Genomic DNA, 25873 nt, shown 5'->3' with positions numbered 1-25873 from the left:
GTACACATGTAGAGTTGTAGAAAAGACATGGTGTACAGACAGTACAGTACACTCTGACTGTACAGTCACTACAGTGTATACTGTATAGTAGGTGTGTAACAGTGTAATGCGTATAGTCTACTCTACACTCTCCCTTTCAGCAACGTTTTAGGGATTTAGGCTCAGTCAGCTCAGGGACTGTTTGGTTACTTTAGTTTGGTAAATGAAATAAATGTTTGAACTTTGTAGTAGTTCACTGTAGTTGCTGTCATAAGTCATTTGTAGACTAAGTGGCAAAAAGTCTTTTTTTACATTTGTACTTTGTAGAGAAATGTAGACACAAGTTGGAAGGGAGCACAATAAACCTGACGATTTGAATTTGAGTTGATTATGAGTTTATTTTCAATTGATAATTAGCTCACAATAAGTTCACTTTAGTTACTCACACAACTTGACACAAGCCATGTGTTCAGGTCCGGACTTATAAGTCCGGACCAGGTACGCAGCACTAGTCAGGATACTGTGGGAATACATGTATTTTATCCAATTATACTGTATGATCAACAGTTTATAATAAGATAAAAATAGCTAGAGAGATTCCTGGCATTAAAGCACATACAGACAACTTTGTGATTATATCTTTCCATTGTACACGTCTGGAAAATGTACTTCATTCTGTGGTGCTGGATGGTGACATGTTTTACATCTTTTTTTCCTTAACATCTTCATGTTAAGAGATTAAGCATACAGCCAATACTATTAGGATCATTTTTGCTTGCGAAAAATAAAGTACAATATTGGATAAACCCTTTAACGATGATGAAATAGGGTGTGGAAATACATGCAGACATGTGCATGAAGAGCCTTTGAAGCAGATGTCACGTTTGTCTTCATGCCCATCAGAAGTCCTTTTTATATTAGAACAAGCATCACACTAGGCATGTTTGGAAGCCCTTGTCCTGAACTGTATTTGGAATAACTGCTAACAAAAATAATATGCTGTCTATGAAATTATACTTGTGCCACGTTAAAAATGTCTACATAAGACACAAAATATAATGCGAAGATGTGTTTTGAGCAGGTGAGAAGGGGAAAGGATTGGAACCATGGAGCAGATGCAGATGATGCTCAAGGACCTGGGTGGATCCAGGTCTACTTGGTATGATCCTGTACCCAGTGACAGAGCCTGACACAGTACGCCTGTGGACTGACGGTGGAGAAGGACCGGCCTGGGTGTCTCAGCCTCTTCCACCAATGCTCAAGCCTCTTCCTGAAGCTGTAAACTGTGAAAATGTCAATGATTCCGATGAAGTAGCGCTGCTCAGGCCCATCGATGACATAAAGGGGATTCTTTAGATTGGGTAGTAAACGTCGGTTTTGGGCTTTGAATTCTGGGAGCTCAGCTGTGTCACTTCCTGGCCCTGCATGCTCTGGGCAGGTTTGGAGAGATCCCCCACTTGATGCAACTCCCACTTGAGACTGCCTATAATAGTTGTCGGCAGTTTCAGACAAGAGTAAGGTGGAGCCGTCTTCTTGGACTTCCCCGGGAACCGCAGATATGCCTGGGTAGATGGGACTGGAGCCTGGATTCACAGATCTCGAAGAAAAAGTCAAAAGGGGGGAGAGGGGTATGAGTCAAAGCAATAACCATGTCTATCCTCACTCCAAATGTATTCATGTAGGACAAAACTCTGATATGTCTAGGCAGGCAGATGTCAAAGTGTCAGAAGTTCAGTCTAATTAACTTTGAAATGTTTATTCCATCATTTGAGTTTGGCCTCTGGGCTCCGGTGTCATCACTCCCTGCAATTATCTTTTATGTAAAAAATGGAGGAGTGATAATTAAATAACTGTGAGCAGGAAAGGCACATGTACAGTATATGTATCATTTGTGCTCAACATGACTGCCTGGACTAGCTCGCAGTTTTTATTTTTGCTCCATTGGTATAGTAGTAGTAGTAGTAGTAGTAGTAGTAGTACTGTATCTGTTTAGGTTTTGAAAATCAACCCTAGGACAGGTATTTAAAGTAACCCATTTGCTTCTTTCTAACAATAACCTAAACACACCATGCATTATTTGGCTACAGTGTATAACAATGCATATAATAATATAAGATACTTTGTATGTGCCAAATGATAATGTTCTTCGGTGAGGGACAACAATGCTTTGAACGTAATGCTAATGGTATCAGGCTAAAATACCTACAAAGACAATGCTAACAAATTGATATGAAGCAGGTGTAAAGTTGATTATGTTCACCATCTTAGTTTGGGATGTTAGCGGGCAATTCTAATGAAGTTGGGACGTTGTGTATAACGTAAATAAAAACAGAATGCAATGATCTTCCTTGATCTCAGGAAGGCATTTGACACAGTTGACCACCAAGTGCTCCTTACAAAGATGACTCATTTAAATTTTTCAGCAGTTTCGATACATTGGTTAAAGTCTTACGAACAGAAAACAGTGTGTTTTGGTCAACGGTGCCAAATCTCCCGACCTTGTCAACCCTGTTGGGGTTCCACAAGGTTCCATTCTTGGACCGTTACTTTTTTCACTGTACATTAATGACTTGCCTAATGTATGTCCTGAGTTGAATGTGCAAATGTATGCCGATGATGCGGTCATCTTTGTACACGGGAAAAATACGATGTTCAGTAAACGACCAGTCAAAATCGAAGGATCCAATGTGTTTTTAAACGGAGCAGAAATAGAACTAGTCTCCCAGTTCAAGTATCTTGGAGTCATACTGGACTCGAACTTGACTTTTAAGAAACACATTTAGAAAGTATCAACTACTATTAAATTCAACTTGCAACATTTTAAACAAATCAGACCTTTCTTAACTGTCAATGCTGCAAAGTCATACCTCCACTGTATGATTCTATCCCACATTGAATACTGTTTGACAAACTGGTCGTTTGCTTGTGCCACAAACCTGAAACCCATAGAACAGCTGTACAAGAGAGCTATCAAGGTGTTTGACAGAAAGCCACATTCATACCAACACTGTACCATCCTTGAAAAACACCATGTCTTGAGTTTTGACCATTTTAAGTCTTTTAAAAGTATGTGTTTTAAATGTTTACATGGACTACCCCCCCCCCCCCCCATTCATCCACAGAAAACACACTGGACGCTGCACTAGGTCAGAAACCAGAGGAGACTGTGAAGTCCACCGTAGACGGACCACTTTTGGAAAAAATGTCCTCTCCATTAAAGGCAGCTCTTTGTGGAATAGCCTCCCAACTGAGATACGGGATTGTCCCACCCTCAATAGGTTCAAAGGTCAACTCAAAGAATGGTTGAGAAACAAACAGACGTGCAATCACCGCTAAATGCACTTTAACACAGGGGTATCTCCTCTTGCACTTTAGGCAGCACTTGTATCTTCTCTTGCACTTTATATGTCGTAGCTGCTATATTGTATTACCATGTCATAAATACTTGTGTATGCTGCTCTTGCTCTTTTGCACTTTTTGCATATCATGTATTTTGTTTTTGCTATGTTTGTAAAATGTAATTTTCTTAAATGTTTTATGTGAGGGACTGCGGATGGAAATGAGCTCAAAGCTAAATCTGGCACTGTTACGCTTGACACATTTGAATGTTTTAAGTGTTCATTACTGTGCATTGTCCCTGCCAAATAAACGATTAAATAAATAAAATGTGCAAATCCTTTTGGACCTATATTCAATTAAATACACTACAAAGACAAGATATGTAATGTTCAAACTGCTAAACTTTATGGTTTTTTGCAAATATTCACTCATTTTAAATTTGATGTATGCAACAAGTTTAAATGAAGCTGGGACAGGGTCATGTTTACCTCTGTGTTACATCACCTTATTTTTAACAACACTCAATAAGCGTTTGGGAACTGAGGACACTAATTGTTGGAGTTTTGTAGGTGGAATTATTTCCCATTATTGCTTGAAGTACACGGCTACCATAGGAGCAACTTCAACTATTTTTTCTGGTAAATTCATAGATATAATTTTCTTTCAGGTTTTAAACAGTTATGTAACCAATATTTTTTCTCAGCTGTTCGATGTCTTTACATGTTTCAAAACAAGACTTATAGCAATGATATTTAAACATGACGACCCATAAGAAACCCAGGGTGGTTTAACTGGTTCACAAGACCCTGCAACATGTGGACGGCTGGAAAATGGAATCTAAACAAAAAGGAACAGAAGCTTAACCAATGGACCAATACAAAAAAAAGCGCTCTAATCAAAAATGTAATGAATTATTATTATTATTATAAACAAACGTGTCAAACACTGAACTGTTTCACTGGATCAGGGAACATTTAGCTGGTGGCGTTAGAGAATGTTAGGATTAGAACTGAGTGGTGACAGTCGATTGACGAGGTGAAATTATGGACCATGAAGTGGCTGCAATGATATTACGATCACTTGCTGATGTGATACAACTGTTGAGGAAAACACAATGATTTAAGAAGTAGACTGATGAGTTGGAGGTGCCGTTCTCAACTAAATGTTAGTTACATGTCTGAAGCTGATAACATGATTAATTATATGATGTTATATGACTATACTAATGTATCCCCAGCTCTCACTTTTTTTGTTAGAGAGGCTGACTCAGTTTCTGCTCTTTCATTTCTCTCCTGAGCTATGTTTTTCATGTTCCATGATCTTTCCAAAATGTCAAAATACTCGAAAGAATCATTTTGATTCTATTTTTAGAAAGTGTTACATCACTTTGGCTTCGTGCTTAATGCGCCAACCGTGCAATAGAGAGTATGAGTGTGTGAATAGAGGTCTGTGTGCGTGCAACGCAGCTGCATGAGTCACACTTGATGGGAATCAAACCAAAATAAATTAAGTGTAAAACAGCGAGGAGCAGGCCATAAGACCTTGTGCACTTAAGGGCCTCTAGCCCATTCTAATGTCACATTTCATCACTTACACATACAGCATAAACATGTAAGTGAGTTATTGTGAAGAAGAATCTTATAATCTGTTATTTACTATATTTGTACAAATCATCTGACATTAACTTGCATCATTGGTTGATCACCTAACATTCAAAAGTGTTCTAAGAGGCTTAAGAATAAAATGTCAATCTGAGGCTGAGGCACATTGTCCGTGGCTATTTAAAACACATGTGCAAACATCATTCGATAAGTTTCCATAACACAGATGACTCTTCATCAAAGGCGTGTAACTGTGAGCAACAGCTTTGTTTGCTGAGGCCACAGTTCCTCTTATTCCAGTATGAAGCCACACTCCCTAGTTGACAGTGCATTTTGGCAGATTTTCTGTGAGAACTGAAATTCATTACTCACCCCCACATTTATGTTTTTACAACTAAGTATTCATGAGGGATTCTAAGACCGAGACCTCATGCAGTAGTCTGGAGCAGGCTGAGCATTGGGGGGTCTTTACCCATCATGACAGGGGTAGTAGCGAAAACCTATCAAGAGTTAGTTCACATTTAAAGTATAACAGTTTTAGGGTTTTCTTTTTGTTCGGGTGATGTTTGAGATTCTCGGTTAAAATGATGATGGTGCAGTTACACATTAGAAGGATTTTACACATGTATCCTCTGAAGGCAGAAGTGTTCCTGTGTTTAAATCTGTGTCTCACCACAGGATTTTGTGAAATTATAACTTGTTTTGTTCAATTCAATTCAAAACCTTTATTTATCCAGGTAAAATCCCATGTCAACTCTCCTGTTATCTCAATCAGAACAACCTTCTGGATCCGCACCAGTCTGGTTTCAAGGCAGGTCACTCCACAGAAACTGCCCTCCTTGCTGTCACGGAGGAACTGCACACTGCCAAAACTGCATCCCTCTCCTCTGTCAACATCCTGTTGGACCTGTCTGCTGCATTCGACACGGTGAATCATCAGATCCTCCTTCGCACTCTCCAAAAACTTGGAGTTTCAGGCTCTGCACTTTCTCTCCTCACCTCATACCTGAAAGACCGTACCTACAGGGTGACTTGGAGAGGGTCTGAGTCCGACCCTTGTCAATTAACTACAGGGGTCCCTCAGGGCTCTGTTCTTGGTCCCCTCCTCTTCTCCCTGTACACAAACTCGCTCGGATCAGTCATTAGCCCGCATGGTTTTTCTTACCACTGCTACGCTGACGACACCCAATTAATTCTGTCCTTTCCCCGCTCAGAGACCCAGGTCGTCGCACGCATCTCTGCTTGTCTAGCTGACATCTCTCAGTGGATGTCTGCTCATCACCTCAAACTCAACCTTGACAAGACTGAACTGCTTTTCCTTCCGGGAAAAGATTGTCCCACTCTTGACCTAACAATCAACATCGGCACCTCAGTTGTTTCCCCGACTCAGACTGCAAGGAATCTGGGTGTGACCCTAGATAACAACCTGTCCTTCACTGCAAACATCGCTGCTACAACCCGTTGCTGCAGATACACGCTTTACAACATCAGGAAGATACGTCCCCAGCTGACACAGAAAGCGACTCAGGTTCTGGCCCAGGCTCTCGTCATCTCACGCCTAGACTACTGCAACTCCCTCCTGGCTGGTCTACCTGCATGTGCCATCCGACCTCTGCAGCTCATCCAGAATGCAGCGGCTCGTCTGGTCTTCAACCTTCCTAAATTTTCCCACACTACTCCGCTCCTACGCTCGCTTCACTGGCTTCCGGTAACTGCTAGAATCCACTTCAAGACACTGGTACTTGCTTACCATGCTGCGAATGGATCTGGCCCTTCCTACATCCAGGACATGGTTAAACCGTACACCCCAGCGCGTGCACTACGCTCTGTATCAGCCAAACGACTCGCTGCGCCCTCGCTGCGAGGGGGACCCAAGTTCCCATCGGCGAAAACACGTGGGTTTGCTGTCCTGGCTCCAGGATGGTGGAATGAGCTCCACATTGACATCAGGACGGCAGATAGCTTGCACATCTTCCGGCGCAAACTGAAAACTCATCTCTTTCAACTCCACTTCGAGCGATAGAACTATTAACGAAGCACTTTTATACTAATAAAGGACTGGCTTTTCTAAAGCCAGTTGAGTAGCACTTGAAATGTTTTTGCTCTATGAAACCTGATGTACTTATATGATTCTGTTTTCTTCAAGTTGTATTTTGTTGGACGAACGCACTTATTGTAAGTCGCTTTGGATAAAAGCGTCAGCTAAATGCAATGTAATGTAATGTAATGTAATGTCTGGGGTAGTGTTCATGACTTCATGCCATTTGTAACTTGTGTTCAAACTCAAAACGTACATCAGCATGTACAGTCCCCTCCAAAACTATTGGAACAGCGAGGCCAACTGCTTTATTTGAGCTGTACACTGAAAACAATTAGGTTTGACATCAGAAGATGAATATGAGACAAAAGGTCAGTATTTCAGCTTTTTACTCCAGGTATTTAGATCTAGATCTGTTAAACAACTGAGAAGAAAGCATCTTTTGTTTAAACCCACCCATTTTTCATGTGAGCAAAAGTATTGGAACAGAGACTTAAAGTGAATAATACTTAGTATTTAGTTGCAAATCCGTTGCTTGCAATAACTCAGGGATGGGCAACTTTGATGGTGGTGGGGGCCACATCATTGATGTACTGGCCACCAGGGGGCCGCAGATTCACTTGGAACACACACACACACAAATTCCATGTGTTGTATGTAATTATTAACAAATATACTAAATCTGACATCTTCATTGACATTTTACAATCTTTCGGGGAACATCCTCTAATAAGCTCACTAAACAAATATCAGTTCACAGAAATGTTATTTAATTTTTACAAGTGGCATGTTTGTATTGAACAGGTTATTAAACAGTGGAATAAAACTATTTTAAACTATTGGAAAGCACGGAAAATGTGTGTGCATTGAGATTAACCATTAAGATGACATAAACATGAAGTCATGAACACTAACCCAGACATTAGTTGTCTAACTTGAACCTAAAACACTTGTAGCCAGTCTCTGCATTCCCCTTATTCCACAATAAGGGGAATGTCAACACAGACACCCGTCAGCCGCACTCTGCTGTTCCTCAGCGCCACTCCGCCCCCCTCCCGCTGAAATTATGAATGAAAAGCGTATAGTAATCATAAATAACACGGAAGGGTCCGTGACAGTTTGTTTTCATCTGATTTAAAATAAACAAAGTATTGGTTTTTAGAATATTAAACTTGTTTCACCAAATTCAGATGATAAAAACAACTTTTAAGCTTGTAAAGGCATAATTACAAGCGGCAACTTAACGTCACAGCAGGCATAACAACAGCCGGTGTTCTATTTCTTTCCGGGTTCTCCCTCTGCGCGGGGGCGCACACAAACGCGTCACAGATTATTTTGCGGTATTTGAAATCATGTACGCAGCTCGCGACGTAACTAGGAGTCTAGTGGATGGTATCAGTACTACAAGTAAAACATTTGCCCATTCCTGCAACTGCATCAAGCCTGCGACCCATTGACATCACCACACTTTTGCATTCTTCTTTGTGATGCTCTTCCATGCTTTCACCGCAGCCTCTAGCTAATTTGAGCTAATAGGCTAACGTGAGCGTGGTGCTATCTCTCCAACTGAACGCAGCTCACGTGTCCATTGTACACCAGTTTGTTTATGTTTAATGTTTCACATTGTTTATACTACCACTATACGATCATTGTTGTGTTGTTGATTATTGGACACTTATTTTGTAAAGGAGATTGAGATACCGCGTGAGGATCTGTTGAGAAACGCAGCTCACGTGTCCATTGTATGTGTCCATTGCAATGCAGGTATGGAAATAAACTGAAGTAATCACCAGCTCTGAGTGGTCTGTTGCTGAGGGGACACTACACCGGGGTTACATCTGCATGAAGTTGTTGTGAGTGTGGAGAGAGCAGCTACAGGTTAGCTTAGCCTAATCGGTCAGTGGCCTGTACTACAAAGCCAGTTCTACAGACCCTGTAGAACTAACCCTAACAAGCGAGATCCCGCTAAGCGGTCCTACGACCACTTGCCAACCCCATGATACCTCCGAAATTAGGAGCATTTCAAGCTGTTAGAACTGTTAGCGCCGGAGCCTTGCAGCGGGGAAACAGACTTTTAAAGATGAAAAGAACATCTACACATGCTTATTGTAGTTGTAAGTGCACTGCCTTGCGGCCTGTAGCACCATGGAGCATATGTGTGGGTTGGGCTGGACCTGTATATTACAGGAAAGGAGTGAGCAGAGGGTGGAGTTGTCCATTCTTGTTCTGTTTTCTGTGACACCCTCTCAGACCCTCAGTTGCGCGCGCTACTAAAGAGACGCACTACCATGGAAAGCAAACAATGGTGCAGCTGTATTAAAGTCCGAGTGGAAACAGTCCTGAATAAATCTGATTTTGTCAGAAATCGGGAGAAATGCGGGAGAAATATGACCCCGGGAGGAAACCGGGAGAGGGCAATGAAATCGGGAGTCTCCCGCGAAAATCGGGAGGTTGGGCAAGTATGCCTACGACGCTGGTTATCAACTCGGTAAATCAACCCAGGAAAGGGACGGGGTGAGCAACATTTGACCAATCACAAACAGGGACAAGCGTTCTGACAGCGCAGCGTCATACTTCATGAATGAAAAGTAAACTATAGCTGCACCTGCAAGGTGAATACAGCTGGTACAAAAAAACTACCGGGTGTTTGAATGCGTAAATTAACAGGTTTATGATATCACTGCCCCGTCTAAGACATGAATGGATCTGACTTTAATTACATTTGACTCAAGTGTTTCTTCAACTTAATGTGTTGTTTAAAATAACACTTCGGCATACAGTATGTGACTATAAGTGTTGCACAGCCAGATATGGCACAAGAAGCTGACTCAGATGAATGAGGCAAGTAAACACAGCTGACAGCCGGCGTGAAACTCGAGCGATTATTGGCTTCGCGTCCGGTGTGAACGCACCATTATTACAAGTATTATATAATCACAAAATAAAATCGCCACTCTCAGTACAGCGTCACTTTCCGAACAGGAAATGCACGCAAATATAATATTTTATATTATTATTATTATTATTGATAATAATAATAGTAATATATATATATATATATATATATATATATATATATATATATATATATATATATATAAATAAAGACATCTTGTATTTTAGTTACACCCGCTATTGATTAATTTGGTCAACATTGGACCTTGACACCATCCACATAGCTATAGTGAAATAATATAATCTGAAACATTAAAGGTGGGGTAGGTAATTTTGGAGAAACCAGCTCGAGTGCGCTAGAATTTGAAAATACACAGCCGGAACAAATCTGCCACTTCCTCACAGAGCCTCTCCTCCAACACACACAAACGTGCACATGACCAATGAGGGCACGAGATAAGTTTGTGCACAGATGGAAGGCTGACAGGCAGGTAGGCCATCCAGTTACTTTAGCCGGGCCGGCTCAGATGATTGGTCGTGCTTTTTACAGTACTACGGCTTCCACAGATGATATTTTTTATGGATTTTTTGTCAAAGCACTTCAGATATTCATTGCCATCGGGATGTTAAGAGCATTCCATGGAATATAACAACAAGTGTATCTCGAGCCGGTTTCTCAAATTTACCTACCCCACCTTTAAGCCTCTTTGATTTAATAATCGGAGCTGAAACCTCTCTGCCATCTCATATAACACACACTTCCTTATTTATCTTTGAAAAATAATAACGTAAAAATAATAACGTAAAAATAAAGACGACTATACTACGGTCCTGAGGTCCTGAGATTAGCGCCTGCAGGCAAGCTCCATGGACCTGTCAGCTGCAAAATGCGTACATGAAGCGCTACGTCATGAACGCAAGAAATCTACCCTCGTGGGGGCGCGCTCATGTGATTGGCTTATAATGGAGGAGACATCTGATTGGCTATAGATAGAAAAAATTACAAGTACGAATCGGCTGACCGTCAGGGGAGCTCAAAAAACCCACACACGAATGCACAGCGATCCGTGCACAGAAAGCGGTTTGTGTTTGCAGGTTCAGAGGTTTTAAACGGAAAACAAATATGTTAGGATCAAAAACACATATGTAAAACTTTTTTCTGTATTTTGATTTTATTTACATGTATATGAAACGGAACACATTTGTGTGTGCATTGAAAAACACAAGTGTGGATCCGGAAATACAAGTGTGAATCCACTTTGGTAAAGGTTCATCTTTGACTCGTCAGTCCATACAACTTTGTCCCAGAACTGTTGAGCCTCGTCTCTGTACTTTTTAGCTAATTCAAATCTGGCCTTCATATTATTATTGTTAATGAGTGGTTTGCATCTTCTGGTGTAGCCTATGTACTTTTGTTCCCAAAGTCTTCTGTTAACGGTGGATTGTGTTGTGTTCAAAATTCCAGGAAAGACAGACGACTTCTAAATGTAACTATTTATTATGAGAGAGCAAAATATATTTATCACTTGGCCAAGGACTCCGTCACGTCATAGAAATTACAGGTAGCAAATCTGTAATCTGTAACCACTATTTTTCCGGACAGGAGCCCCGAACCTCGTGCGTGCATAGGTGCATACATTTTTATTACACAGGGCGTTGCCCATACATTTATGATTGGTCAAGACTAGAAGGGGAGGGCCGTGGTTTAGACTTTGGCCTCTCTGGTTGGTGCACAGACTTAGCAGTGGCAGTCTCTTGGCAACACGACCTTCCAATCAGCAATCGGCCTGTGGAAGTCCCTCCCTACTCTGTCGCTATCCCAATCATTTGTTTTGCTGAAGCTTCTGCAGAAAAGTGGAATCTTGGTTATACTGATTCCCAGCTATGCGTGGGCGTGGAGCTAACCCAGGCGGCCAAGGCCATATAGCCTCAATAACTCATTGTTTCTACAGTGCCTTGCACCTGGCTACATTATTGCAAGCTTAAACTCTCATATGACTGTGTGTGACCTGGGATTAGTGATTGGGTCTATTTATTTTATAGTCATAGCAATCTTATGAACACAATAAGCAAATAATAAGAATCAATCTTGTAATGTTATATAAAAATAGACTCCACAATTGTGACACCTTCACTCCTGCCCTCTGGAGGTTGTTGGTGATGTTTCTTTACAGTTCTCACAATGTTTCTGTCATCAGCGGCTGATGTTTTCCTTGGTCGACCAGTTTGAAGTCTGATGCTCAGTACACCAGTGCTTTCTTTCTTCTTCAGGACATTCTAAATGGTTGTACTGGCTATGGCCAACGGCTCTGATGGATTTTCCATCTTCTCTCAGTTTCAAAATGGCTTGCTTTTCTCCCATAGGCAGCTCTCTAGTCTTCATGTTGGTTACACCGTTGTAACTATAAATGCAGTCTGCACAGGCAAAACCCAAAGCTCAAACTGAGAGTAGACATGCAGTGCATTTTAGTGTTTGAATAATCAATGTAGCAGGACACACCTGGGCAACAAAAAACACCTGTCAGTAACATGTTCCAATACTTTTGCTCACATGAAAAATGGGTGGGTTTAAACAAAAGATGCTTTCTTCTCAGTTGTTTAACAGATCTAGATCTAAATACCTGGAGTAAAAAGCTGAAATACTGACCTTTTGTCTCATATTCATCTTCTGATGTCAAACCTAATTGTTTTCAGTGTACAGCTCAAATAAAGCAGTTGGCCTCGCTGTTCCAATAGTTTTGGAGGGGACTGTATGTGGCAATTTAATACGGAGGCCGACAAGTGCAAACTCATTACGGCAACTGAGGCTGCGAGGGAGTGCGGTCGTCTTTCAACCAGAAGGTTGTGGGTTCGATCCCAGCCCGTGCAGTCAACATGTCGATGTATCCTTGGGCAAGATACTTAACCCTGAGTTGCTCCCGATGGCATGGCCAACGGTGTGTGAATGTGTATGCATGTTAGTTCCTAGAGTAACATACACTGCTCTGTATGAATGGGTGTGAATGGGTGAACGACATGTTGTATGTAACGCTTTGAGGGGTCTTAAAGACTGGATAAAGCGCTATATAAGTACAGTCCATTTACCATTACAGCGGCTTGAAACCAATGGAAACGTACCTAAAATAAAAGTTTTAATGGCTTCTTCTAACAATGTGATCACGTGATTCCTTCTGATATTGTAGATATGCTCACACCAACAAAAATTGTAGATATGCTCACACCAACAACAATATTCAGTTCCTATAGAACCCATACGACAGAAGGACAGATTCAACCTACAATTCCGGACAGGTTTGATTATATTTGGGCTATTTGGAACCAACGATCTCCTCATTGCTGCTGACTCTGGCCGCCTCAGCATCCTCATCCTCCTGGACCTCTCTGCAGCGTTTGACACCATCTCCCACACCATCCTCCTCACTTGCCTATCTGACCTCCTACTGTAGGTGTCACTGGCACAGCCCTGTCCTGGTTCACATCCTACCTCCATAACAGGGAACAGTTTGTAACCATTAATGGCTCAAATTCACCCCCGGCCCCAGTCAATCACAGTGTACCCCAGGGCTCTGTGCTTGGCCCCCTCCTGTTCACCATTTACATGCTCCCCCTCAGCCAGATCATCCGCCATCATGGACTCAATTTCCACTGCTCCGCTGATGATACCCAATTATATCTCAGCACTACTCCGTCCTCCCAGCTCCCCCCTCAGTCTCTCGTCAACTGCCTGCACGACATAAAAACATGGATGTCGTCTGTGATGCCCCTGTGGGTCCATCAGTAGAGAGGGTGTGGCTGTTCTGTCTGTGCTGCATTGGCTCCAGTGATTGCATTGATTACAGTAACTCAGGGCACCTGGGTCTGGTGTCCTGCAGCTATTTAAAGCCTCTCTGCTCCTCTCTGTTCTCGCTCTGCTTTCCCCTGCAGACACCTGGGTTTTGGTTGAGTATGAAGTACGGGTTTTCTCAGTTGCTCCACTTTGTTGCACTCTATGCATTTGGCTCATTTGAATTACTTTCTTTAATAAACATATTTTTCTACCCGTTGACATGTTGTGTCTCCTTTTTGTTGTGGCCTTCTGAGCCAGGTCGCAACACGTCTAACTATCTCAAACTCAACAGCAGGAAAACAGAGCTCATGGTTGTGGCAACCAAGGCGCTGCTCCGGAAGGTTGGTGACTTCATCCTTGAGGTTGACGGCGGCTCTATCTCCTGAAGCCCGCAACTTGGGTGTCATCCTTGACTCCACCCTTTCCTTCCACTCCCACATCAAGTCTGTTACCAAATCAGCCTTTTTCCATCTAAGGAACATTGCCAGACTCCGTCACTCTCGGAGTCCGTAGCAGAAACCCTAGTCCATGCTTTCGTCATCTCTCGCTTGGACTACTGCAATGGTGTCCTGTTTGGGATCCCCAACACAACCCCGGACAGGCTTTTGTTCAAAACTGTGCTGCTAGGGTACTCACGCACATAAAGCCGTGTCAGCACATCACTCCCACCCTCATCCACCTCCACTGGCTGCTGGTCAAGACCCGCATAACCTACAAAGTCCTCCTCCTCACCTACAAGTCCCTCCATGCCCATGCCCCCCAGTACTTATCGGACATCCTTCGCTCCCATTCGTGCCCCACCCCGGAACCTGCAGTCTTCAGACTCTGGCCTGCTTACCACCCCCCCGCACCAACCTGCGAACCTTCGGGGACAGAGCCTTCAGTGTGGCAGCCCCCACTCTCTGGAACACTCTCCCTGTGGAGATCCGCAACATCCCCACACTTGACGCCTTCAAAAGGGCCCTCAAGTCCCATCTGTTTGCCAAGGCCTTTGGCCCCTAATCTATTTGTTGTTTTGTCTATCTAACTGTTTGCCTTTTGTTTTTGTTATGTTTGTTTCTACTCCTGTTCTTCTTTGTAAAAGCGACCTTGGGTCTCATGAAAGGCGCTATATAAATCCAAGCTATTATTATTATCAAAATATGCAAAATGTGTAATTAGCAGTAGGTGTTTGTAACCATGGTTGTACACACAACTAACATTACATTTCTTTAAGTTGAGGCTAGTCCTCTGAACTGTTAGTCATGCTGATTCACATCAGTATGACTAAGGTTTGACGTCATATTGATGTGATTTCCTGAAACTACCCTGGGCTGACCCTAAAGAGGTGGCGTGTGCCTGGAGCTGAGGCTTGGGACCTGAGAACCACCTGACACTCAAAGTGGCCACGACCTAAATTTGCATACATTACATTATACATTAAGTCTTTATACAAGCTGATTTAAACAGTGAGTAAAACAAAAATGAAATTAGCTTTAGAGACCAAAACAATGTTTTGTATCCGGCTGTAAGCAGGTTTATTTCTGCTTTAAAATGTGCTGTTTCAACACCGGGGTCTCTGGGGATTAAATCACTTTTGCCGACAGCCTTGTTGCCGTTGTCTTTGTCACTATTGGAGGAAATAAAAAAATAAAAAGCTTTGAACTGTGACTTACAGATTTGTTTGATGTGGCCCACTCATTACACAGTTCCTCTTATTCCAGTAATAACAGTCTGTGTTGGTCCTGCTGAATGTACTGTCGTTTCACCATGGTAAAAACCACATTCGCAATGAGGAGTTAAATTACAGGAAATATTTAACTTTCAATCTTCACATGTGTTGTTACCAGAATGGAGCTTCAGTCTTGTAACTTAATAAATTAATGATATGAATAATTGATCATCAAGATAGCCATCAATAACTTCTTCACTTATAAACTCATTGGGTATGTATTCTTTTAACAACTAACATTTGAAAGATTGTTAGCAGTACTGTACTAATGATGAACCACCAAAACAGGGCCACAAAATGTGGACAACAGCTTAAAGACACTGACTTCTTGGCTCTCATGATGAGGGAGGCGAAGGAGAGACTCTGGTGGCGCTCGTCATGGTGCAAGGGCTGATGGGCCAGCAGGAGACTGTAGTCCAGCACATTGAGCCTCCGCAGGAAGTGTGTGTCGATCTCCACCTGCTGCAGGAGCCAGGCCCGCTGCCGCTCTGCACACACATACAGTTTATGTGTAAATGAATGTGATTTTAGATAATACATTCAAATGAAAAGGAATGGGATAGTGTACAATATACTGCTGTCCTGATGGGGGTTAAATATGCTCTCTGTACCCTTACACAACCTCATATGACCAATATTGGCGCATTAACATTGAAAGAAAAAGTATAAAAGTATTAGTATCAGAAAGTACTTCAAGTAAAATAAGTAATATTAGTCAGAATTCAGAATTGCCCATTTCATAATAACAAAAAGGAAGATTTTATTATGGTATTATATCAATTGGTAGATTAATATACAGTATGTATCACTTTTGGTTTTGTAGCTCGTAAAGACAGAGCTCATTAGAATCATTTTGAATAATACTGTGGCTTTATACATAAAATTCATCAGATTATATTTGTAATCATAATCTGAAGCTTGTATAAACGGTAAAGTTATATTGAAATTCCCTCTCTGTATAGTCGTCATGAATTAAATTAGCTTTGTATCTGGCTGAAAACAGGCTTATTTCTTCCCGTTTCTTTTTTGGACGTCTCAACACGGGGGTCGTTGTCTTTCATTTGTGGTTTGACGCTTGCACAGCACACATTAACAGCACATTCTGTACCCAGAGAGATGTACTGCCCTTCAAAGTTGAGGTCTTTGAGAACCACGATGATGTGGCTCCCCTCCGGCGCAGGCTCCGTCCAACGGCTCACCTCGCAGCCCTTAATGTCGTACCTGGCCACACAAACACACATCAACCCACACACACAGGGGCGCCGTAAGGGGGTGAAAAGTTAGGACGATTCTAAGGGCCCGTGACTGACAGGGGCCCAGACCATTTTAGAACATTAAGAAAAACATTTTTAAGTAACCAATGTGATATCTTTTCATGGGGCCCAAAATCCCTGGCGGCACCTGTTAGAACGGGGTACAAAAATACTGGACTCAAATGCAACGACTCGTATTTTAATGAGAAAAATAAAACAAAGTATTAACAAAAAATCACTCTTGCAAGGACAAAACAAAACTCTTGATATCAAACAAACAAAACTCTCCTCTCTGGTATCCGCTGGGTCTCTGGACATATGAAGCACACTGAAACAAGACGAACTGGCACAAGACAAAGGGAGACAAGGACTATTTAAGCATGAGGGAACAGGTGGAAACAATCAGGGGCGGGGCAGACGCTGACGATGGCGGGAAAACACCCAAAGTGAGGAATTAACAAGGTCTGAAAAGAAAGACAAGAGGTAAGTACAAAATAAAACAGGAAATGGGAAAACGAGACATGACATGAAACATGGGGACTTGACTAGAGATGACAGACATAAAATAGACAGACAAGACGTGAAGTAACGTGAAAACCTGACTCTACAACCTGACTAGACTTGGAATGACATAAATACCTGACTAAACATGAAATGACAGACATAAAACAAACACAACTAACACAATTGACAAGACACCACAGTGCCCCTGCACACACACTGTCTGTTCCTGTGTCTGACACTCATTCCACTCATATGTCGACCTGTGGGCCATCAGATCAGGCTTACCTGGCATTGAGTCGATCATCAGGATAAAACACACTTTGCATTACAATGAAGTATTTCTGCAAAGGACAAGTGAAACAAAGTGAGTGCTTCCCAAGGTTTCTAACACTGCTTAATAACAACCACAACCAGTAATAAAAAATTTCTGTACCTTCCGCCTGTGTGGGATTTTGATCCGATGAACACCTTGAAAAAACAGTGAGAAATAACTCAGTCCAAAGCAAAAGATTATCTGATTTATTGTCATATACAGTACAATGTTGAGGTAGCTGTACTTCATTTTGTGCTTCTTTATACTACTGATGTATTTGACTGACTTGGTGACTAACTACTTCTCTTATCAATTCTGAATGACCTTTTTGGCTTATGGCCCTAAACTAGATATATAGTATATCAGTGCTCTATTTTTCCTCTCCCATTTATCATCTCATGGCCCTTCAGATTTATGGGGATCCTTTTGAGGGGAGCCCCCTACAGTAGGTCAGTGCTTCTCAAAGTGCGGTCCGCGGACCACTGGTGGTCCGTGAGCGCCCCCTAGTAGTCCGTGAGTATATTGGTACAATTTCACATTTGAAATTAATTAATTAATTAAAGTTTTCCGCACTCTCGCGCGAATATTTCCGCAATGGAGCGAGCTTAAGTTTAACTATCAATTGCATCATATAGCCCAGCACAACACCTTCATCACACATGTTGCCACTTCTTTGTACCCGTTGCAGGCGATTTGTAATCTGTTCTAGAAAAACGATGTGTTTTTGGATATTTGTGGAGTTAGGTGGTCCGCGAGTGTTTTTGTATTGGTTGAGTGGTCCTTGGTATGAAAAAGTTTGAGAAACACTGCTCTAGGTTGATAACCGCAGCAATAAACAGCCAAGGTATGTAAAGTGTTTAACATAGGTCCATCTGCAGCAGCTACAACAGTAACACGCTGCTTACATGTAGGAGTTTGAATTAAGAAATGTTTCATGTATACAAATTATTCATGGAGTATTTATACATTGTTGCATCAAGGTTTTCCATCGAGAATGTGAGATTACACAAATGTTGGTTGAACAATCTCAGAGCAAAAGTGTATGAGGCTTTCTGACGAGACATTTTGGTAAATAACGCTAAATGGTCGGACTTCTTGGCAGATGTGGGAGATAAATGTAAGGAGCACGCTAAGATAGGAACAGGCGAAGGGACGGAGCAGGAGTAAATCTTGGTCTGGCTTTTCATCGCTGGCGAGCGCTAAATAAAGGCTGCCGTTGGTTGTTATTAAGTAATATGTGTGTCTTGTGTTGTTGCACGTGCTTATTGTGTTAGCAAAGTGTTCCATGCAATAATTGTTTTTATTGTAACATAATCGTGACAAATGCACAAATACATCCACCCAAATGTACAACAGCGGTGTAAAAGTGAATTGCACTCTGAAACAGGGGAGGTGCTTGATTTGCAAAATGACTGATCATCACATAATATTGCCTCAAAACTATTTTCAATAAAAGAAAATCTGCAAATGAAAACCAACAGTATATTTCAGTTAGCTAGCCTCAGCTGAGGACACCACAGACTGTGGAGGCGTTCAAAAAAGGCCTAAAAACGCATCTTTTTAGAATAGCCTTTAACTAGATTTTTAAATCCCCCACATTATGCCATGCCGGCATAAATGTCACAGCTTTTATTATGTTGTTTTAATTGTTTTTAAATTGTTTTTTTATTGTTTTTATTGTTTTTGTTGTTTTGTTTCACCCTTTTTAATTTTGTAGCACTTTGAGTTTTGTTTACGCAAATGAAAAGTGCGCTTATAAATAAAATATATTATTATTATTAGAGTTCTTATTCTGCTTTGTTTAGATACAGTATCTTGGCCCAAAACATCATGTGATGGTGTGTGTGTGAGTGTGTGCGTCTGTGTGTGAGTGTGTGTACCTAGGAACTTGACCAGCAGTGAGTGGGGGAATCTCTTCAGATGTTCCATGTAGATCTTCAGGTTGCTCAGAAGGAATTTGATTTCCCTTTTGTTCTGCGTCTTCAAAAAGAAGCGTTTATCATTCCTGAAAGTTCAAGAGCACCAAGTGAGAACATTTCTGTATCAGTTATCCAACTAGCCACTCAAAGAAAGAAAACAACACATTTGTTACATCTATTTTTGTCTCAGATTTACTAACACCAAATGCTCAGTAGTGATATAATCTGTCCCTCTGCTTTGAGATGAAAGAAGCATACTCATATTTATTTGTAGTATTTTAAACGACAATAAAGGTCTATAATATATTCATATTTATTCTGTATTGTGTATCATACTGCCCATATGTATTCCTGATCCATAGCGTATTCCTTTCTATACTGCTGTATATAATGTGTATACCTCTATATACTGTTCATAGTGTAAATACTGTCAGATGTATATATTTATATTATACTATGAATAACTCTGCTCTTTACTTATTTTTTGCACTGGTTAGATGCTAATTCCGTTTTGTTGTCAATGACAATAACGTTGAATATAATCTAATTTAATCTTTAATAAACATTTAGGTTTTTAGTTAGGCAAATATGATTCTAATCAAAAATAAAAGTGACTCAGAGGAACCATCATGTGTGTTATTGAGTTGGAAGGTGACTCACGTGAGGAAGAAGTCGGCCTTGCTCTTGGAGTTGCTGATGAACTGCAGGTAGCAGCTGCTGGAGCTCAGAGACTGCTGGTACTCCTGCTCCGAGACCCCCAGAGCCCCCCGCAAGAGGGAGAACACCGGGCCCGCAAAGGTCTCCATGGTGAAGTCCTACACACACACACACACACACACACACACACACACACACACACACACACACACACACACACACACACACACACACACACACACACACACACACACACACACACCACACACACACACACACTTTAATGTATGACAATGTAACCTTAGAAAAGAAGGAACCAAGATACTTCATTTAAATGTAGTAACAGTAATAGCTAACAAATGTTGTTTAAGCTTTAATTTATTTAACATTAATCAAAAGCAAACTGTATTTTAGTTTAATAAATCAGGTGTCCGCCTACTGCATTTAAAAAATACATGTATTTAAAAATAAAGAAGAATTAAAGTAGCTTCAATATAACCCATAAAGAAAATTCAGTTAGTCTACCTAGAATATATCCATCTTTATTTCAAAATATTGCAACACTGTCATCCTGTTAGTAATCTCTATTGAATAATGTTACCTTTTTTGTATCCTGATTACGTCATCTCATTACATGTAATCAGTTACTCCCCAAGCCTGCTAACTATATACTGTTGGTGAAAACAAGAATAATGAATTTGAGGCCTGTTAGTGATGGAGACACATCATCCACCTACCTTATGAATCTGAGTGACCTCTAATCTGTAATCCTCATCAGACAGTTCATTCTAGAGCGGGAGAAAGTGCAGAGATGCCATTAAGATTAGAAGGATTCATTATTTAATCATTAAGCTAAATTAAGGTATATATACAGTAACTGTTGTACATATAACTGCAGGTTTTAGATACAGTATATACATCAAGTAAATTCATTATATAGAAACTAAGTATTTGAAAAGAGGAATGGAAAAGAATACAAACACTATAGCTGCTGCAAATCAATAATCCCTGCTGACTAAGCACTGTGGCCAAATGAAAGATTCGAAATGCCTGGCTGAAAAAAGAAATCCAAAAATGTTGTTAATAAGTACGATGGGAAGGCATTTTCCATGCCCCATAATAACATATCACAACACAGAAAACAAGTCAATACAAGTACAATTGACTAGCGTTTAGCGACTAAATAGTGTGATGATTGATGAATGATACAGAGCTTGCATCACAGAGCAGTAGCAGCAGAACTGTAGTCTCATGATGATATTCACAGGAAGAGTGAAAACCATGACCTGCTGGTGGCGTCAGAGGATCATCTGAGTCATTAGGATTCATCCTCAGGGACCAAAAACTAAGGATGGATCCAAAGTGGTGGACTGACACGAGCGTAGCTAGAAATCCAGCTAGAGTGAGTTCAAGCCACAATGTGATCTGCAGCAACACAGGCTCCACAAAGGCCCACTGAGTGCTGACACGTGCCTGCTCTCTGCCACAGACCCCCCCCAGGGGACCGTGACGTCCGGAGTGATGTTTCATTTTTAATCAAGCGGCCATCTCGTACCTGGCCAGCGAAGGGGAAAGCAAACCACTGTTAAAGAAGGGGTGGGCTGGATTTATACCACAATGTAATAGGAGAGTATAGTTGCAAAGCCAAATATCTATAAAATAAATCAAAAATGTGATGAATTCTCCAAAAGTTACAAAAATATATAATAAAGTATGTGAAAATCAGACAAAGGACCAATAAAAAAAGAGCATGTCACAAACAACATGAACATATGACATGAAATACATTATTCAAATTTCAATTGAGGAATAACAATTACACTTTTTGGTAAAAATCATTTTCTTTTCAATAAAAACTTTAAACTCTCTGAGGAAGATACAACCATTAACAGCTACTAAGTAAAGTGAAAATCATGACATATTATTAAGAGTAAGGGAGTTTACCCAGCATAGCTATGTGAATATACCAATGCTGCTTAGTCTTATAAAAGCCAATATAAAAGATCATAAAGTCACAGTGATGTGTACGGGACAAGTACGTGGCCAACAGGTGCAACGGGGCTACAACGGCACAAAACACTTCCAAGAGAAACAAGTGCACTTTCATAAAACGATGCAAATACAGAAACACAAATGTGCCAAAACAAAAAATGAAGAAACATCTTCAGCAACGTGACAACACATACATTTAGAAAACATTCACCAATGTGGGGAAACTTGGACAGCATTTACCAATGTACTAAACACAATGGAACAAAAAAAGTGACGCACACAGCTGGGACCGGATTGTTGTTGACGTTCAGGGTCATAAAGTTGGCCGAGTGTCTCTGTTAGCAGAGTTAGTCTGTTTCATAGTTGTTAGTGTTTTTACACAGAGTCGAGACAGCATGCATGTGAACTACGTCGCCATAGTAGAACACTTCAAACAGAGCCAGCTGAAAGGTTTCCTGTTCCTGTTTTCTGAAAATAAAAACCCAACATTACCAGTTTTTTCAGTAAGGCAAGGCAAGTTTATTTATATAGCACCTCTCAACCCAAGGCAATTCAAAGTGCTTTACAACAATGAAAAACATTAAGAAAATGGCATTTAAAAACAGTCATTAAAAAGCAAAGATAATTAAAAAAACAATAAAGCCCACCCTGCGGTATGCAGGGTGGGCTGCATACCGCTCTCCAAGCCTTGTTTATGAGGGGATTCTTTTCAGCCATGCTATTTGTTCATTTTCACATGAAGGAGGAAAATAACTTGTTAGAGGAAGCTCTTTCACAATGTTTCATATCAATGTCTGAACGTCACAACATCTTATACAGATGTAGGTTACAAAAGATTTCTAGGTGTTAAGGCTCAGAAGATAATTGCCCCTACATTCAATTCTGTAGGAAAATAAACCTTGGTGTGATCTTTAACTCTGAACTAAACGTTAGTGCTCATGTGTTTTACGTCACCAAATCTCCTTTATTTTTATAACCTGAAAATCAGAGGGTGTTTATTTCACACTTTTCACACCTAGAGATGAGTGCTTTCTGAATGCAGAAGGCTTCATTCATAAAATACATTAAATGATTAGAAGACCTGCACTCTTGGAGCATAATGAGGGACATTAGGGGATTCAAATATATTTTAGGTATGATGGTGCCTTTCCATTTAGTGCTTTGTAGGTTAGAAGAAAAGCTTTACATTTGATCATGGACTTTACTGGGAGCCAGTGTAGAGCTGCTAACATTGGAGTGATGTGGTCCTCTTTCCTGTTTGGGGCCAAGTAAAATGACTTTTTTTTGGTCAGTATTTAATGATAAATAGTTCCTTATAATATTTCCTAATGACAACATATATAGAGAGAAGCAAATGGGTCCAAGGACAGAACCTTGCAGCACTCCATGATTGAGTGTGGATTTCATTGAACATGAGCAGATACAAACTGAAGCCGTTCTGGTATCAAAACTGTGTTCATTTACAGCTAATCAAATAATGAAAACACCATGATTGTGTCTCCTCTCTTAACAGATACCAGTATCTGCTTAAATAGATGTATAAGTATGACAATGTTGGGACATGCTGACACACTTGCTTTGACCACTGTAACCATGGCTACCCTCAAAACAACTAGGAATTCAATTGTATGGATTAGAACTTCTAATGTACCATGCTGCAACATTACCTTTCCTTCATTCACCATTCATTTCTCTGATAATACACTAAAGTATTTTCTTTAAACATAGAGCTTGTTCCTTCATTCAAACATAATGTAGCAAAAATATGTTACGTCCAAATCTACAAATTACGTTTTATAAAGCTGACTGCAAATACTGGCTAAAAATGTTTTACGTTAGAAACAATAATGTCATAAGAAAAGCCACCATAATAATAAAATACAATACAATATAAACTAATAATGGAAAGAGGCAGTGGCTCAGTCAGTAGGGGCTTGGAATGTGAGCCGCATGGTCGCCAGTTCAAGTCCCCGACCAAACCTAAATATGGAGTGTGGACTGGTGCTTGGAGAGGTCCCAGTTCACCTCCCGGGCCCTGCCGTGGTGCCCTTGAGCAAAAGTGTTTTGCTCAAAATACCAAACAGATCACCCATTGTAGCAGAGCCTCATATCCCTCTATTTCAGCCCTGTTACAAATAAACAGGGCTGAAATTAGCTGCAGCTTTCTAATAGATTTTTTAGTGAGACCTGTAAAGACACCATTGCAGTAGTCCAGTCTACTGAAGATAAAAGCATGGACAAGTTTTTCCAAATCCTGCTGTGACATTAGTCTTTTAATCCTAGATATGTTCTTTAGGTGATAGTAGGCTGATTTAGTCATTGTTTTAATGTGACTGTTGAAACTCAGGTCAGAGTCCATGACTACACCTAGATTTCTGGCTTTATCTGTTGTTTTGAACATTGCAGACTGAAGCTCAGCGCTAACTTTTATACGTTCTGCCTTGGCTCCAAAAATCATTACCTCAATTTTATTTTTGTTTAATTGGAGAAAGTTCTGACACATCCAGTCATTGATTTGTTCAATGCACTTACTCAGTGTTTTAACTGGAGCATAGTCTCCTGGTGAACTGGTTATGTAAATGCGTGTGTCATCTGCATAGCTATGGTAACTTATTTTGTTGTTTTTCATTATCTGAGCCAGTGGTAGCATGTAGATGTTAAAGAGAAGAGGCCCCAAGATGGAGCCTTGAGGTACCCCACATGTCATATTTGTCAACTCAATTAGTTTTTTCTGTCCTTTAAGTAGGATTCAAACCAATTTAGAACTAGTCCCACCCAGTTTTGTAGTTGGTCTAGTAATATGTATAACAGTAGATTATGATAAAACATGCCTCACTGTCTGGCAGTCTGATGGACAAAACTCTACGTTCTTGAGACCTTTTCCCAACATCACATGGCCCACGTTCACGAAGACACATCCGTGAGAGGAACTTTACTGAGTCCCGACCAGAAGTGGGAGAAGTATTCAGATCTTGTACTTAAAGGTCCCATGTCATACTTTTCCGGGTACTACCCGTCCCCTTGTGTGTTATGAAAGTTTTTCTGCATGTAAACGGTCTGCAAAGTCACAAACCCTCAAAGTACACCCTGTAGCGAGTAAAACTCTAACACAGAAAATACCTGTCGGTGCTGCCCCAGAACGCCTCGTTGGAGATTTTTCTTTTTCTTGCTGGGTACAGTGACGTGCCCATACCTAAATGGAGCCATTGGTCCAAATGGACCAATCCGTGGAGCTCCTCACACACGCACACTCTCTCAGCGGCGAAACTGTGACGTGCTGGGGGGGGGTGCTAGTGGAGCCTCGCAGCGGCGAAACTGTGGCGCGCTTACACTGTAGGTGCGCCGCGTTTGGGGGTGCGGGTGCTAGTGGAGCCTCGCAGTTGGGGGTGCTGCAGCCCCCTCACCCCACGCAGCAACCAGGAAATGACACCAGTAACCCAGCTCACACTGTCCGCTCCTCACAGCAGCGAGCCGCGCAACGTCCCGCCAACACGGCACCCAGACCCCACGCAGCATTCTCATCTGTTTGTCATTACTGGTGTCATTTTCTGGTTACTAACAAACGCCATTGTAACACATGATCACTGATGTTCCGCTGTAACGGTGGTGGACTCATCAGAGCAGAGTGGGCGAGCTGACCAATCAGAGCACAGTGGGCTCATAGGGAGGGGGGGGGGGGGGGCAGGAGCTCCAACAAGCCGTTTAGGACAGAGAGTGAATACACATACTATTCAGAGATGCTGTATGAGAAACCAATGTGAGTTTGGAACATTGAACAATGTAAATCTATTCTAGTAGACCTCAACAATGGAATTATGATCAGTAGAAATGGCCATGACATGGGAC

The 25873-nt window shown here is 41.2% G+C and overlaps 1 protein-coding gene across 1 annotated transcript in view; it reads right to left on the bottom strand.

The window, feature by feature from the left end:
- Positions 1-401: 401 nt before the first annotated feature.
- The window catches only part of pip5kl1 (phosphatidylinositol-4-phosphate 5-kinase-like 1), a 34714-nt gene continuing 9242 nt past the window's right edge, over positions 402-25873 (bottom strand). Inside the window, exons 3-10 of the mRNA XM_034217932.1 lie at positions 20773-20823; positions 20039-20193; positions 19340-19464; positions 17580-17614; positions 17432-17487; positions 16498-16610; positions 15715-15877; positions 402-1576 (exon numbers count right to left, since the gene is read on the bottom strand). Coding sequence (XP_034073823.1) covers positions 1132-1576; positions 15715-15877; positions 16498-16610; positions 17432-17487; positions 17580-17614; positions 19340-19464; positions 20039-20193; positions 20773-20823 — 1143 coding nt within the window. The 3' untranslated portion in view covers positions 402-1131. The remainder of the gene's footprint in view (positions 1577-15714; positions 15878-16497; positions 16611-17431; positions 17488-17579; positions 17615-19339; positions 19465-20038; positions 20194-20772; positions 20824-25873) is intronic.

The sequence above is a fragment of the Gymnodraco acuticeps genome, unplaced genomic scaffold, assembly GCF_902827175.1.
Source record: "Gymnodraco acuticeps unplaced genomic scaffold, fGymAcu1.1, whole genome shotgun sequence".
Lineage (NCBI taxonomy): Eukaryota > Metazoa > Chordata > Actinopteri > Perciformes > Bathydraconidae > Gymnodraco > Gymnodraco acuticeps.
Note: the sequence above shows the minus strand (reverse complement) of the source record. Positions and strands in the feature narration are given on the sequence as shown.